General features: G+C 38.7%; 1 protein-coding gene across 1 annotated transcript; it reads right to left on the bottom strand.

Moving 5' to 3' along the window:
• Window positions 1-3133: 3133 nt before the first annotated feature.
• On the bottom strand, window positions 3134-14282 carry LOC101846623 (transcriptional enhancer factor TEF-1; the record flags this gene model as incomplete). The annotated part of the gene is given in 10 exon segments (XM_005112324.3): window positions 3134-4245; window positions 5457-5609; window positions 6589-6670; window positions 7052-7110; window positions 8146-8253; window positions 8704-8766; window positions 9376-9538; window positions 10337-10365; window positions 11338-11517; window positions 14143-14282. Coding segments are annotated over 10 exon segments (1091 nt in total), but the record flags the coding sequence as incomplete, so codon positions are not given.
• Between the last annotated feature and the right edge of the window lie 2553 nt (window positions 14283-16835).

The raw sequence follows: 16835 nt of genomic DNA, 5'->3' as shown, positions 1-16835 counted from the left end.
CATCTAGTTTCAACATTAGAGGAAAGAAAGTACATAAAATACTCAATGACGTTTCACCAAAACCAGCCACTCTAATCAAAGGGCCCTCTATAGTCACAACAAAACCTCTCAAAGGTCACAACACTAGAGAATACTGGACTTCACAAACATGGGTGTGGGAAAACAAGATGACGCAAACTGGTAAGATCAATTGCTCGAAAATGTACATATATTTACACTTCAGTATAATGGTTTGTGTAAATGTGTGTTAGTATACAAAAAAAAAAGACAAAAAGACATTCACTTTCACGAGGCTAAACATCAGACTCCAAGACAATAGCTGTAGATCAACATGTTAGTATTATTGCTCAGAATGAATGGCCTTTTCAAACATCATCATGCAAAAGACAATAAAACAGCCAGCTATCAGAAGAACAAAAAATCAATTCAGATAAAAGGGCATGAAACAACAAAATTAAAAGTTAAAAAAAAAAAAAAGAAAGAAAACCTCATGTCACTGAGAGAGCATAATTCACTTATCATGAACAATTTTGATAGACATTGTAAAAATATAATTGAAAGAGATTTATTTTTTCCCCTGGTTCCTGGTCTACAGAAGTGACCTCAGATAAATAACACACCTCAGTCTGTACGGGGGTGTTTTTGGTTCCAGTCTTTCCACAAACATTAACCCTAGTGAGGTAAACAAATCTCAACTTTCCAGGAAAACCTGTCCATGTGTACAATGAACCTGACAAATTTATTTAAAACCTACGGGAAAAAAACCTAAGACACACATATGAAGAACTGACAAAGAAGACTGACATTGGCATTGAGATACCCCTCTACAACACGGCAAGGCACTTGTTTGAACTGTGTTTTGCTGAATACGTTTGGGCAAATCTTAGTGAAGTAATGGCAATGGAGATATTTGAAGAGTGTTTAGAGAAAGATGTTAGAAGTGACTAGAATGTGGAGATGCATACTGAAGTTGCTCTCTGCATGAGGAGCAGACACCAAAAAAAAAAAAAGTAATAGAATCACTACAACATGCTTCCACATCAGCAACACTGGTTGTCTGCAGTGTAAAGTGATGTACATTAAAACAAAATTTTGCTACAGTGTAAATATACAGAGCATTCAGCCAACATGTAGGCTTTGAACTTTCAACACCTGAAGAACTTTTCAACGCCATCTAAAAACGATGGTTAAAAAGGCGATTGCTTCTCTGAAAATCTGTAAAAGTAAAGGCAAACTGTTTCACAACGTTCACAACCTGCTAATTTGTATAGACATAAATCTGGAGTACCTCGGCAAATCCTTATTTTCAAGACTTGCCCTTGAATTCAGTATAGGTAGCACAACCAAACACTATCAAAGTTCTTGAACTGGTAAGAACGTCCCAGTTCCAACCCATCCAAGTTGCAGTGAATCACAAAAACAATGGGTGTACATCTTACTGCAGCAGTACCAAGTAAAGTAAGGTAAGGTAAACAATAATCAGCAGTGCCTATATACCATTGCTCAGTCATAGTAGTAAATAAAACAGGAATTTCATCGGTTTTTGCAAGTCGGCTAAATAGGAAAAAGCGACATCAAAATGGAGTTCGAGTTAGTGTTTGCATGAAGCTCTTCATCCACAAGACAAAAATAAAAAACCACCTCTAAAGCTAGCAGTAAACAAAGTACAAACAAAATGTAGACCAGAGTAAGAGCAAAACAATTGGTGAACACTCAAACAAGCAATACAACTGCCGATATGAATTGAACAAAACTTTTTTCACATCATTTTTCTCTTAAAATACTTTTACCAGGAGCAATGTAAAAAAAAAAAATGCAAAGCCTGTATCTGCATACAAGATAGCTTGTGTTCAGGTCAAACACAACGCATGACAAAAATTCAACGCATTAAAAAAAAAAAAAATCATGACTTTGCAGAACAATGTACGGTATACTCTCATTGACACAACAAACAATTTGTCAGTGATGTTCATCAAATGCTGAATTAACAAAGAGATCAGGAAAAAGAAAAAGAAAAACAAAAGCAAATAAATGATAACTTTACAATGATGTTCAATATAATGAAATATATGAAAACTTGTACAAGGCACGGAGAGTGTGGAAAAAGGATTACAACAAGTCTTGCTTTGACCACACTGAAACGTTCATCTCAAGGAGGGAAACGCGCGACAGCAGATTGTCCACAGGCAAAAAAGTAGAGAAAGGCCATCAGTTTCAGTACTAAACAGGGGGGCGGGGGGGAGGGGCGGGTTTCAACCAGCTATCCTCACATGGGATAAGCATCTGAAATTCCTTTTGGCTTTTTTGCTTTTTAAAACAAAGATTTCTCCCCACCATCAAGCTGACTAAAATTATGATACATGATACAAACAGACCACCAGAAACACGAGTTAATATAGAGAGAGACCAAAAAAAGGAGAGACTGAGAGATTTTTTTTTAGCACTTTCAACGACAGTGCTTCTCACAAAGATGGAACAGAACTGTAAGCACTTCATAGTGAACTTACTGTTCCTTTTCTTGATAGAAATGACACAGACTTGTTGACCACGTTTTTAAGACAATTGGTAAATTTTTTTGTACTGATGTTAGAAACATCATAAAAAGAGCCATTTTCTTACAGATATTTGAGGCATGCATCTGCCATATATATATATATATACACACACAGATAATTTTTTATTGTAAATTAAGTAAATTTCTATACTTCACAAACTCTCCTCAAAAAGTAACAACAAAACAAAACTGCGCATCCAACAGAATGATGGGGAAGAAAATATTTAGTATAACTTGGTCTCCAATTCGCTCTTTTCATTATATTAGTATCTTTTGCCATTCACAGTCAGCAATGCTTTCTGCAGCTTATGCCCCCTACGTCTGTAACCATAAATAATTTTCACAGCTTCTACTGAGAACAACGCTAGAACTCAAAGAGTACGAATTTATATGTCAGACATGACTTACAAGAGCTCTGATAACAATAACAACAACGAACAATGAGAAAAGTCAGAACGACGTCTTCATGCAATATTTGCTGTGCTTTGAGTGCTGTAGACAATGATCTGAGCATAAAAAGTAATTGGACACCCCCCTCCTCCCCCTCCAAACCCCCCCCCCCCCCCATAACATCACCATTTCAACCTTCTCTAATAGACAGCTATCTTTGCTGAGATTAAAACCCATTCATTGTCATTTTTACCTGCCTAGCTAAGACGCTGCTAACCGTCTGCAATAAAAATAAGTGAGCCTGCACCAAAGACTTTTCATTTGTTTTCCCTAGAGCCAGTGCTGAACACGGCATTACAAATATAACTGCAGAGGCCATGAAAAGTTAATGTTGTGGTCTCTCTTTTTATTATGAGGCAGTAAGACACAATAAAAGAAAAACTCTTTTCTCCTGCATTTACCTACAGTAAAGTAGTTGAATAAAAGCACATTGCGATATACACAGGTAAAAATATCAAACACATTTTCTGGGTTAAAATCTGGTTTAGATATTTTCTTTTGACAGTTTGTTAACACTGAAAAAGTAAAAAAAATCTAAGGCTTTTTTCCGTCTTGAAAAGGCAAACAAGAATAAAATCTTTACAAATTAGGCTCCAATGGTGCATTTCATGGATGACCCGTTTATTTCTAGTTAGCTTGCGCTGAATTCAACAACAATTTGGTCCATTTTCCCAACCTACTGAAATATGGTCAAAAACCACTCACTTCGTGATACCAGTCACAGTTTGCACTACAGACCTATAGTGTTTAGTAAAGAAAAACTAAAGATATAATATGAAAAAAATTAATGACTGGTAGAAATCAGAAGGCTGATTAAAAAAATGAGAATACATCTTAAAAAATTAAAATAAAAAAATAAAAAATACAATTTATCATCAGATCTACAGCAGTCAAAGCCAGCATCTCTTTTCTTATGAACCAATGTGAAAACTAAAAAAAAAGTATAATATATATATATATCTATATATAATATATATAACAAGTCTTTCAACAGCAACAACGTCAGCAACAGTAGTAACAAAGATAGCTTGGTGGGAAGAGGCATGGGGGGGTCGGGAAGGGATTGCGAGGAGAAGGAGACGGGGAGGGGGAGGGGAAGGGGGCGGTGGTGGAGCTGGTGGGTTCCTTCAGTCCTTTACGAGCTTGTATATGTGGTGCTGGGCACCGTGTTCGCTTGTGGACACCTCAAAGACAAAGGCAATGCATAGAAGAGTCTCTCGGGTGTCGCGATTTGTAACAACCTGAGGAGAGGGGGGAAAAAAACAGGTGGGTTTTAGAGGTTGAGAATGTTCATTTTTAAAGTTTTAGTAAGAGTTTTATTTTATTTTTTATAGTAGTGGGTTTAACGGCGCTCGCAACTGCATACGGTCATATGAGCGCCAAGTGAGAGTTTTACAGCACTTGCAACACAATAAGGTCATATAAGTGCCGAAGATTAGAGGTGTTACAAGAGAGTAACAAACAAAAAAGGAGGAGGAGAGAGAAGGACGATAACTTTTGATAGGAAAGAAGGAGCAAACCACACAAGAGCACCCACCAACCACCCACTGGTTCAGAATGATCAACCGAATCTCAAGTAAAGAGGCTGAAAAAATGCTGCTGAATTGTGGGTAGAGGCTGAGAATGTTACGGTTGAGTTGTAGGTATAAAGGCTGAAAAAAAGTCAACTGAATTGTAGGTACAGAGGCTGAAAAGGTTGTTGAACTGGAGGTTATTGAGAATCAACAAGACAGCAGCCATAAATCACAGAGAACAGATGAGTGTTTAAAAGTATTCCATAACAACATTAGTTGAAAATAAATGAACGAAAAATGGCTGTGTTTATCTATTTCACTGTACTGTTGGATAACTTAATTGAACACTGCACCGATATTTTTTTTAAAAAGAAAGAAATATGGCTAACTGTTATGAGCCTCAAAAGGTAAATGAAGAATCAACTGTCTCTCAGAGAGAGTGAATGGAAGTGTGAATGAATAAGTGAGTGAGTGAATGGGAGGGAGGGAGGGAGGGAGGGAGGGAAGGAGGGAGGGAGGGAGGGAGGGAGAGAGAGAGAGAGAGAGAGAGAGAGAGAGAGAGAGAGAGAGAGAGAGAGAGAGAGAGAGAGAGAGAGAGAGAGAGAGACAGAGACAGAGACAGAGAGAGAGACAGACAGACAGACAGAAAGACAGACAGACAGACAGACAGACAGACAGACAGACAGACAGACAGACAGACAGACAGACAGACAGACAGACAGACAGACAGACAGACAGACAGACAGACAGACAGACAGACAGACAGACAGACAGACAGACAGACAGACAGACAGACAGACAGACAGAGACAGACTGAGCAAGTGAGCGTGAAAGTATGTAACTTTAGCTGTAAAGCACACGAAGCATTCACAGAGGAGAAATTCCCTATATAAACACTATCCACTACTGCTACAATTCTAATCCTTCCAACGACTCACCTGAAGAATGGTAAAGTTCTCCAGCACACTGTTCATCATATATTTCTCTGGCAGGTGCTTGAGTTTGTGAATAAAGTTAATCATGTATTCGCACATGGGAGATCTGTGAATGCGATATATGTAGCGACCATTTTCCATTCTTGCATATTCAGTCTGAAACAGAAAAGAGGAAGGTCTGTATTTCTCTCACCGTCATAGGAATATATACAACGGGGGGCCGTGTAACACAAAACATAGATTCTCAAGATTCTTCAAGAAGCTCTTACATATAAGTACATTCATATCATGATTTTAAGCCTCTCCAAATCAGCCAATTACATTAAAATATATCATACAGAACCCCAAATGAAATAAAATATACTTGTGTAACATTAACCATATCCAAAACGTCATTTTTCAAATCAAAAGCACAACAGGTTCTCCAATTTACGAGTATGGAAAAGAGATCATCCTACTTTTGGGAAAGAGAACAATGTTTGTGGGTGCATGATATGCCTCCTTTGTTGGCATTTACAAAGGCTAGTTACACATAAGTATCAACAAAAACTGCCAGACTAAAACCAGCTTCTAAACTCTGAGATTCTTGAAGCCTCAGACAGTATTTGTGCTTCTTCCTCAACAAATGCCAAGCATCCCATAGACTTTGCTGAACACAGTTTGCCAGTCAGTTTTGCCATACAATTTAAGCGTAAAACAAACACAAAGCCTTTTAAATATTGCTAGATAAATGACTAAATAAAGAGTCATTTTTTAATATTGATTTTTGACTTTAACAACCCTGTAACTCAGTTCGAGCAAATGCGTTTTGCAGTACCTTTCTCCAGGCACTAACACATTTAACCCTATCCGTACGTTGTGTTTTACTATCGTATCCATATGACGTGGGGAACTCTGTGCCACCACTTTCAAAGAGGAAATTTACTTGTTAATCCGATCCGTACGCTTTGAGAAATACTGAAAGTTTCAAAGAGATCTTCGTACTAGAAGTATTCTAAAATGTGAAGAATACAACCCCTGGGGTACAAAATGACCCCAGGGCGTACTAAAGGGCATACCCCCCCCCCCCCTCTCTCTTCCAATAGTCCCTGTCAAAATCGCACTGAAGCAGTATACAATAAGACTAGTTTCATACCTCGACTTTTTCCACAACCTGCTTGCCAAATGAGCAGACTTTTGTGGACACTTCGATGGTCAAGTTCTCATTATTTTCATACCTGTCGAAACAAAAGAAAAAGCAAAAAAACTTAGTAGGGCTCAGGAACAAGAACAGTGTAATGTTGTACAGACTCATTAAACTATTCACCGGTTTGGTTTTGAAAGAGTTTAACTACATTCGCAACACAATTAGGCCATATAACATCTGAATATTAGAGGTGTTACAAGAGTGCAACTAACAAAAAATTGTACACTTCACTCAGTCAGCATAAAAAACAAAAGCATGCCCTCATGAATAACAACCAATGAAAAATCAAACTATACAAAACACAGCTGAAAAAAACCTGTAAATTCTGTGCCATATCGACAGGCCGAAGGGCTAAAACTCAAATGACCGCTGGATCGAAAAAGTAAAAGTAAAGTTAAGAATGCATACTTACAAGCTTGTCACACCGTAAAAAGCACCAGCCTCATCTTGCAAGTTGGTGTTGATATCACCCTGAAGGAAAACAAGGCACAGACGCTATGACATAGGTCTATTAATGTCAGACATATCTGGGCTTACTGATTCACACTGTAAATCGACAGCTCAGTGTAAGAATTCGCCGTACGTAACTTTTCAAAACGGCATGTATATGACGGAGTCTTACAATAAGCAGTCCGTCCAAATGTTTTGTGCCCTCATCAACACAATAGAACAAATTTAGGAGGCAAACAGGTTTGACCCTGAATGTCAGAGGTTAATACATGCTTGAGTGGGATACTGTATCCTAGCAAAACGAAAACTTGTCCAGTAATTTATATGCTAAACATACATCTCATTCCAGTTTTTAAAAAATGTTTATAGCAGAGGGTTTTACGCCGCTCGCAACTGCCTAAGGTCATATGAGCGGCGAGGGGTGGGAGTCAACAGAGAAGTCTTTACAGGGAATCAGGCTTACTCTGCTCACCTCTCTAGCTTCAACAGCACAAGGTCTGCTTCGACTATCAAGGCACCCAAAAATAGCAGGTCACAAGGGAGTGACAAACATACAAAAGAAGTAGAGGAAAATGACAATAGTAAGGGTCAGGAAAGAAAAAGCAGCAGTTCCCAGTTGTAGATCAGGCACAGTTATGAGCGTGACATGAATCAGCCCATTTACAATTCTACTATGCTTGAACGAGATATGACCCCCCTTTGGGAATGGCCTAAAGACACTTCAGTCAGTGGCACTGCCCCCCGGGGGGGGGGTTCTCATTTCAGTGTCTGGGAAAAATCTTATATTCCTGCTACAGGACTCTTTCTTATAAAAACAAACAAAACTGTGGCTGTTCTTAGGACATTAAATACATAACCTAAAATATCAGGATATATGTACTATTATGTCAAGAAAGAAGAGATAGGCTGTGAACTTGTGAATCTAGTAACCCAGTACTTAGTTGAAAGAAGACAAAAGGGCAAGAAAGCAACAGAACAACACCCATTTCAAACAATTCAATTATAAAAAGCACATTGGACATCAGCGACAAATAAAATTTAAAACATAAAAATTACCCAAAACTTGACGAGGAAGAAGGCAGAGGCAGGACCCTTGTCATAGAGTTCTTTCAGACCACCCTTCTTCTCGGGAAATTTGTCGTAAATCTGTCGAATATCTACTGCCTGTAAAGAAACAAGAAAAAAATAAATATGCATGTTAAAAGAATGCATCCTCGAAAAGAATTAAACATTTCTATACAAAGGGAGCACGAGGCAGGGGTAGGCCACGAGAAACATGGAGGAGAGGTCACGAGGTGTGGAAAGGGACATGAGAGAGATGAAACTCACTTGGAACGAGCTAGGAAGGATGGCCCAGGACAGAGATAAATGGAAGGAGCCTGTTTGTGGCTTTTCCTTGCCAGGGGTGAAAGGCACTGATAATGATCCATAATGTATAAAAGTTTACAACACAATCACAATCTCATTATGTTAGTTCAAGATCACAGTGACATGCCTTATCATTTATTTCAACACTTTCCTGAAAAACTGGAAAAAAATCATTCCTCTCAGAGATGAAAAGTTTCAATTAAAAATTTGAGCTGTCTGACAGTTGACAAAGTCAGTCAAACTTACCTCTAAGAGGGGATCGTTGTACGTTGCAGTTGAACCAATGTGGACAAATAAATGCTTATGGTACTGAAAAGGAAAAAAAAAATTGTTACAATTTCAAAGATACGAAAAAATGTGCATGGTATTGAAAGGGGAATAAGTGGTTATGAATTTAAAAATAAATATAAATGCTAACGGCATTGAAAGGAAAAAGAAAAGGTTATCATTTGAAACATATAGAGTAAATTCAATTAAAAACAAAAGCCCCAAATAATGTGGATTCATAAGACACTCATAGCTTGGGACAAGCACCAAAGTATCCCTCTTCTTTTTATCCATAACAACTATATGTGCACGAATAGAACACAACATTACGGGACCATTATGAAACAAATTAAACTACAGAATATATTAAAATTACAGTAAGATAAAGAATTGAGGAAAATAAACCCCTTGTCTTTTTATTCACTTCTCCCGTTAAAGTCAAAGACAGATTGAATACATTTCGAAACCATTATTATGTTGTATTCTTGAAGTGAACATATCACTACGGTAATTTATAGTCAAACGCAAACACACAAAAAAGCATCTTCGTTAAAAAAAATAAAAAAATCTTAGTTCGAGATGAACACCAGAGACATTTTGATACATGAGCGTCTATGACACTGCACACAAAGGAACAGTTTGTTCACTCACTGAGTCAGGATCTCTGGGTTGTTCTAGGAAGGCTGAGAATTCTACGAGCCGTAGCTTGGGACCCGCTATGGATCGTCCCTGCCACGGAGGAAGGGCCATCTCACCAGAAATAGAGGACGGAAGTTTGGAGTCGAACCCATAGGCTGGTGCAAATGGTTTTACACTGAAATAGGACAGGGGGGAAAAAAAACCATCATTAACTTTTGTTACAGTCACAGTACAGTTCTTTAATAAGGTTTAGATTCTGTAGAATTTCAACAGGCATTTACAGTACCAATGAATCTCCGTGAATTTTTTAAGCGCATTTCTTGGGCTGCGGAAGTTTATTTTATTTTTAAAAATTCTACGTGGCTTCAGCGTTCTAAACTGGTGTTGTACTTGAGAGTTTTTCGCTATATGAGCCTTTGGTATTGTAAGTTAAATTTTTTTACTTAAGGCTTGATTTGATTTGAACAAAAAGCAACAGACTATCAATGAAAAAACTCTTGACTTTCCAATAAAATAAATAACTTCTGTATGAAACAGTCACAAGACTAAATGAAGGAACAGGCGCGACACATTCTTAATCACAGGTTACTTTGTTATTAAACAAGTCCTTTCTGCAACTAAAACATGACAGAGATCAAAGTCTAAAAGAAGTGCCTCAACATTTCCACAAAGATAACCACTTCTTGAATGAAACATCTATAACTTTTACTATCCTCTTGCCCATGAAGAATACAGGTCATTCTAAAGATTAAAGGGGGACTTTTTTCGTTTTGATTCTTTTCTAATCTCATCAAAAAAGACAATTTAACTGGTAATGAGGAAAAAAAAAACCATCCTATGATCATGATGCGAATTAAATTGTAAGTCTTGCAAGACATTTTCCTGACATACTTTGATTTAGAGCAAATGAACACAGTACTTTGATTCATTGAATGTACTTAGCTGACCAGACAATGACAATGAAATTACTTACTCTCCTTGAGACAAACCAGGTTGCCAGATCTGAAGGGGAAAAAAAAAAAAGAATTAGTCAGTAATATAACCTTTCACAGAAATTTTGAAATTCTGTGATCACTTCCACTGCATTTGTACATTGATACGCAGACAGACAGACTGACAGAAACTGCAGAGGGAAAGAAAAGAAGCAGACCTACCAGTTGTTCCCTCCAACCACCCACAATCACTCCCTTAAATACTAGACAAAAAAATTAGGAACAAATGCCAATCATTTTAAAAGACTTTTCAAATAAAGAAAAAGACATAGTAACAGCAGTTTCCCACTAGGAGTAGACAAGGACAACAGAAATACAGAAGTAAAAGGACCCTACCAGAGAGTCATAATAATAAATAAATAATAACAATTTATGCAAGACGCGCACCTCTTTTCCACTCTCTTCCCACAGGTAGACCAACCAGATTTTGAAGCTATTTATGTGTCACTGACCTTCACAATTAATAAAGGTATAAAAAACAACAAATTCGGGTCACATCTAATTGGTGGTGGTATTATCACACTTATAGCTCGCTACCTCAGAATTACAAAGTTCTATGACATTTTTGGCCCGTTTGAGTTACAAAGACCATGAGGTAAAAAAACAAATGCCCTATTTGCTCAATCACAATCGTAAGATTATTCGGAGTAGTTATCAAGATATTCAAAGAATTTCATTCGAAAAAGCTTGACATGTTATGAAACAAACTTTTCTACATCAGATTTCTCAAAACTGGGTACTGAGAAGATATAACTTTGCATTTCTGAGGTGGCAGACTGTTGTCCTCGACAGTGGATGGCTGGCCGTCTTAGACTATTTCGTGTGGGTGGTTGGCAGGTGCCCTGGTGTGGTTTGCTCCTTCTTTCCTATAAAAATTTTTTCTCAAAACTCAAAACTAGGTACTGAGCAAATAGAACTTTAGGCTATAATTCTGAGGTAGCCAGCTACATTTTCCGTCTCTCTCCCTCCCCGCCCCCCTTACCGACGGAGCACCAGGATAGGGCGGCCTCACCGGCCCACTGGCCATGCTGGGAGGCAGGCCGCCCAGACCCCCGGCCAAGGCCTTGTTGTGGATGGCGCTGGCCGACACGATCTGGGCCGAGGACATGGAGGCCATCTGCTGGAGGGCTTTGTCCCGGGCCGCCTGGTCCTGGAGGTTGGTCTGTGGGAAATGTAGACGGAGGAAAAACTTGCTGTCATTATATTGTTCAACTTACTATAAACAGTAAAACTGGAAAGAGCTGACAGCTTATTTTTAAACAGACATATGTACATTATTGTATGTGAGGCATCATGGTGAAATCAGGCTCTCGTCAAAATATTGAAATTCGAGAAATCTGCATTTTTTGGTCAGTTTGGACATTTTTTTTCAATTTTTTGTTTTTTGGTCAACACCTTGTATGTCCATTCAAAACACTTTTATATGTGGATTTTATGGACAAATGTCGATTAAAGGCAAAAAATGTAAACTTGCAGTGCCCAAGGACTCTTAAGCTTTGGAAGTCACCAAACTTTGGCGGCCATTTTATCGCTAATTTTACTTTTGAAAAAAAGGCAACCCCACCTTTTTCAATCGCATATATCTCTACTTCTATTCCAGATAAATGGAGGGGGTTTTTTCATGGAAAGTAAAGCAAATGAATAGCCTTTAAGATGATACCAATAACTCCATATGCCAAAAAAATGACGAGCGCCTGATTCTGTGACACATATTATTATAGTCTGTGAGAAATGTAGGCACAGAAAACTTTCTGTCATTACATATCTCAACTCACTGAAGGTGAAACAGGAAAGAGGTAAGAGCTTATTTTTGTCAAGGCAACTACTATTGTAGTCTGTGGGAAATGTAGGCATAGAAAACCTGCTCTCAGAACATTGCTCTACTAACAGTGAAACTGGAAAGAGTAAAGAGGCAGACATTGCTGGAAACTATACAAACAAAATAGTTCATCAAGTCAGCTTTCATGAGCACATCAACTTTTAATTAAGTTTTTAAGTCACGACCAATCTGCACCATTATTTACAACAGCTAGACAACCTTTCCGGTAGTTGAAATAAGGCAGAGCATTTGATCCATATTAGTGTTGTAATATCAACATTAGATCTAAATGCCTTCTCTCAACACTGCAGGGAGGCTCAGTTTTTAAACCCACCCCTGAGATCCCTGTTACAAAATAAAAAAACCCAAAAAGATCCAAACATTGCACACACATTTTCACTCAGGACTGCGGGAACATGCAGAGCAAAGGGTGAAAATAATCATGCAAAAACGCTTCAACACTGTGAAGAAATGCAGATGAAAGCAGGTTTCCTGCTCTCTTTTCATAACTGATGCACCCCAAAGTAAAAAGAGGGCCCCTTGGCTGATTAAACATGCCTTTTTAAAAACTTACAAATAAAAACATATTTGTTTCCTTACATGAAATGCCTTCGAGCAACAATTGATGTGTGCAGTTGTCAAAGTACTTGGCTATTATACTCCTCTTACGAAGATTTTCTCTTGCAAATAATTTATTATTACGATTTTTCATCTTCTAATACCACATATTTTTAACTACATGATGTAAGCCAATGTCTTTTAATCAACTGAGGAATTTACGCAGGATCAGAATGAAAAGCACTATACAAAGTTGACAAACGTAATATCTTTAAATCATATTGAGGCAAAAACTTCCCCTGTGTGTCAACTGAACAGGACGATGGGATTTATCTCACATCAAAGTAAAAGTTTCATTGTGTGAACTGATCTATAATCTACAAGCTTGCTTCATTATGCAGGGACAGGCAAAACGCCAAAATTGTGATCAAACGAATGACGACCACGTATGAAATCATTCTTTGAAAGTTTGAAAGGTGTAAACTGTTCATTGTTCTGTTTCAACACCCTAAAGTACAACCTAAAACCATAGCTTCCCCTCATCGTTCCCCCTTCCCCTCATCGTTCCCCCTTCCCCTCATCGTTCCCCCTTCCCCTCATCGTTCCCCCTTCCCCTCATCGGTATTGCAAAGTGATCAAAGTGGGACAATAAAACTGAAGTCTCTTTCAATGACAAACAGATCAACGTTATCAAAATCTTGTACAATAAACTCTTTAAGTGTAACAAAATGCAGTTCAACACGAAATTCCTGTTTACACAAAATGATTTCAAGCCCCTGATGTTTTTTCCCTTCTTTATTCTATGCATTGCAGCTTCCCTTAATTAGGAAATCTGCTCAACACAAAACAATTATCTTGTCTTGTGAAGTTCATGTTATCATGGTTCTACCGCACATCTCAAATATAGTATACCCGGTGGTGGCATTATCAGAATCACAGGTCTGAGCTCCAAAACACAATAAATTTGTTCAAAGAAGCAACAGCACCATTTTTTTTTTTTTTTACCCCCAAAAAAACCCATTGTCTAAACTTGGAGTAAACCCTGAAAAAAATCCTCATTCCTTTGAACAGTCGGTCAAATGAAAAAAAAACAAAACCCAAAAAAACTATTAAGTCTAAACTTAAAGAGTTATCCCTGAAAAAAATCCTTATTCCTTTAGCACTTTGCAGTCACACACCCAGCAGTACAAAATACCCCATCTGGTCATCCAGCCAGAAGAGAGACTGCAATGGACTTCTCGGGCCTGGCGCAGTTCTGACCGAAACGGATAATTTTCACTGTCGCATTATTGCGCCAAGTGACCGCAAAGTGTTAAACAGAGTCAAACAAAAAACCATGCACAAAAAACCCCCAAACAAAACAAAACAAATGACACATACACAGCAAAAAAAGAAGAGGGGATCACTCACACTTACTGTGACCTTCAGCTGGGCCTGGATCTCTTTGGCCTTCCGTCGGGCTAATACTTGGATGTGGCTGGACACTTGTTTGCGGGTGCGCGTCTTGCCCGTGCGCAGCTTGATGTACCTGGCAATCAACTCATTGCGACCTGAAAAACACAAACAAACAACGCAAAGAGTGAACAAAACATTGCTCATTTTAGTTTTAATAAAAGTTTTACCGCACTTGCAACACAATAAGGTCATAAAAGTTTCCAAGATCAGAGGTCGTGTTATAAGGAGTTAACAAACAAAAACAATAAGGAAGAAAGATAAGGACAAGAGATGGTTGATAGAAAAGAAGGAGCAAACCACACTAAAGTACTCGCCAACTACTCACTCAAAACATTTTTTAAAAACTGAAAAATATATACAGACAACGCAAAGTGTGAATAAAATATTCCAAGATATTAACTTAGACTGACCTGAAAAATAAACATAGTCAATGTATAAATTACGAAAAAAAATATTCTTAGCAATATAATGTACCGGGACTTGAAAAACAATATAAAGTACAAAATGTGAGTATTCCTTAGCAACCTGACCGGGAAACGCCAAAAAGAAAAAAAAGGCAAAGTTTGAACCAAATATTCCTGGCTATTAACCCATAGTGGTCTGAAAAATATATCACACAGCGAAATTTCGAAAAATATTTCTAGCCATCGACTTGTTGAAGAAAATATGTGCAAATAAATCACACAAAATTTGAACAAAGCATTCCGGACAGAAATATCTCCAAAAAGCAACAGCACAAGTTTAACAGAAAAAAAGGACCAATGAAAACACAGCTGACCTAATCAACCAGGTATGCCTGAACATGAGAAAAACATTTCACAATCATGCTTGGCGAATGTCTATGGGCTGAAGCTAAACACTTTGAAGACATACACTGCACAGAACAAAACAGAGCCAAGTGGGTGGGGACTCCCCAACAACTACAAGTTAAAAAATGCTTCCCCTTTGGGACTCAAACCAGGGTCAACTAGATTACAGTGAAATAAGATACCTACTGAAGTAAAGTTGGGACCACCATAACAGAAAATGTATAATTACATCAGCGAGTGAAAGTGAGTCAGACTTCTATTTTCGTAAGTGAAAAAAAAAAAGGGGGGGGGCATCACAGAATGCCGGCATGCTTAAAAGAATAGTGATAGCATAAAGGTTTGTTTATTTTTAAATGATTAAGGCTGTGTGCATGCTTGTGAGTGTGTGTTTGTGTGTATGTATGCGCCCATGTGTATATGTTTGAGTGAGGCCGTATGTGAGTGTGTGAATGTATGTACTCGCTCGTACACGAGTGTGTGTGTGTGTGTGTGTGTGTGTGTGTGAGAGAGAGAGAGAGAGAGAGAGAGAGAGAGAGAGAGAGAGAGAGAGAGAGAAAGAGAGAGAGAGAGAGTGTGTGTGTGTGTGTGTGCGCGCGCGTGAGTGTAAGTGGACCTGCCCGTATGCAAGTGTACGTGTGCCCCCGTGTGTATGCACGCGCGTGTGTATCCTCATCAATGACAATACAAAACCTGCATGAAAAACCCCCCCAAAAACCTTAAGTCACTGTCCAAAAGTTCGCTCGGCGAGCAGAGACGTCAACAACGACAGAAAGTCTATCAATATCGGCAGCTGCGCGAAAACGGCGACTCTTTGCCAAAATGTAAACTCGTTCATTAAGATGGCGGAGGCCATCACCACCCAGCGCATGACTTTACATTTTATAACTCGAGATAAATGTTGCTACATTTTGTGTACATCCAATTACACGAGCGCCAAGAGTCTGACAGAAAAGTCTCCGGAAAACTTTAGCACAGCACCAGTGTCCGTGGAACAAGACAGTGATCGCCTGGCAATGCAGAAATACAAGAGATCAATCCTAACACGGAGAAAGACAGCTTTAGTGTTCAAACATTAAAGAGCAAACTATAATTTTGGCGCTCATATGATCTTTTGCAGTTGCGAGCGCCGTAAAACCCTATACTATAAAAAAAAATATATAATTGAGTCTCCTCATTGAGGCCCCAGAATACAGTGTCCAACAGTCTGCCCCTAACGATAGTGTACATTGTACCGATGCACGGCATAAAACATGTACAATCACTCGCAATTATAATACGGGGCGCTCCGTTGGCCCGGGTGGTAGGTATCGCGCTGGACTATGAAACGGACGGCTCTGGTTCAAATCTCCTACAGGGAGTTCCGAACTTGAGTAATTTTGTGCAGTTATCAAGGCCCTTTACCCATTTGGCTAGGTCTTATCGGAGATGGACGTGTAATTCCGAGGGTCCACCTAATAAATAACCTAACTGCATTGAAATTGGGGTTGAATCTTTCCACTCGCTCACAATTAATTAAATTGTCGCAAAATGATAACATACAGTCATATAGGCCTGGTAGTACTGGAAGGTAGGTCTGTTGGTAGGTAGGTTGGTCCTGATACTAGTGGCAGGGCATGTAGGTCGGTAGGTAGGTCCTGATACTAGTGGCAGGGCATGTAGGTAGGTAGGTAGGTCCTGATACTAGTGGCAGGGCATGTAGGTCGATAGGTAGGTCCTGATACTAGTGGCAGGGCATGTAGGTCGATAGGTAGGTCCTGATACTAGTAGCAAGGCAGCTAGGTAGGTTGGTCCTGATACTAGAATCAAGGCAGGTTGGTAGGTAGGTCCTGATACTAGTAG

Source organism: Aplysia californica, unplaced genomic scaffold (assembly GCF_000002075.1).
Source record: "Aplysia californica isolate F4 #8 unplaced genomic scaffold, AplCal3.0 scaffold01237, whole genome shotgun sequence".
Taxonomy (NCBI): Eukaryota; Metazoa; Mollusca; class Gastropoda; order Aplysiida; family Aplysiidae; genus Aplysia; species Aplysia californica.
Note: the sequence above shows the minus strand (reverse complement) of the source record. Positions and strands in the feature narration are given on the sequence as shown.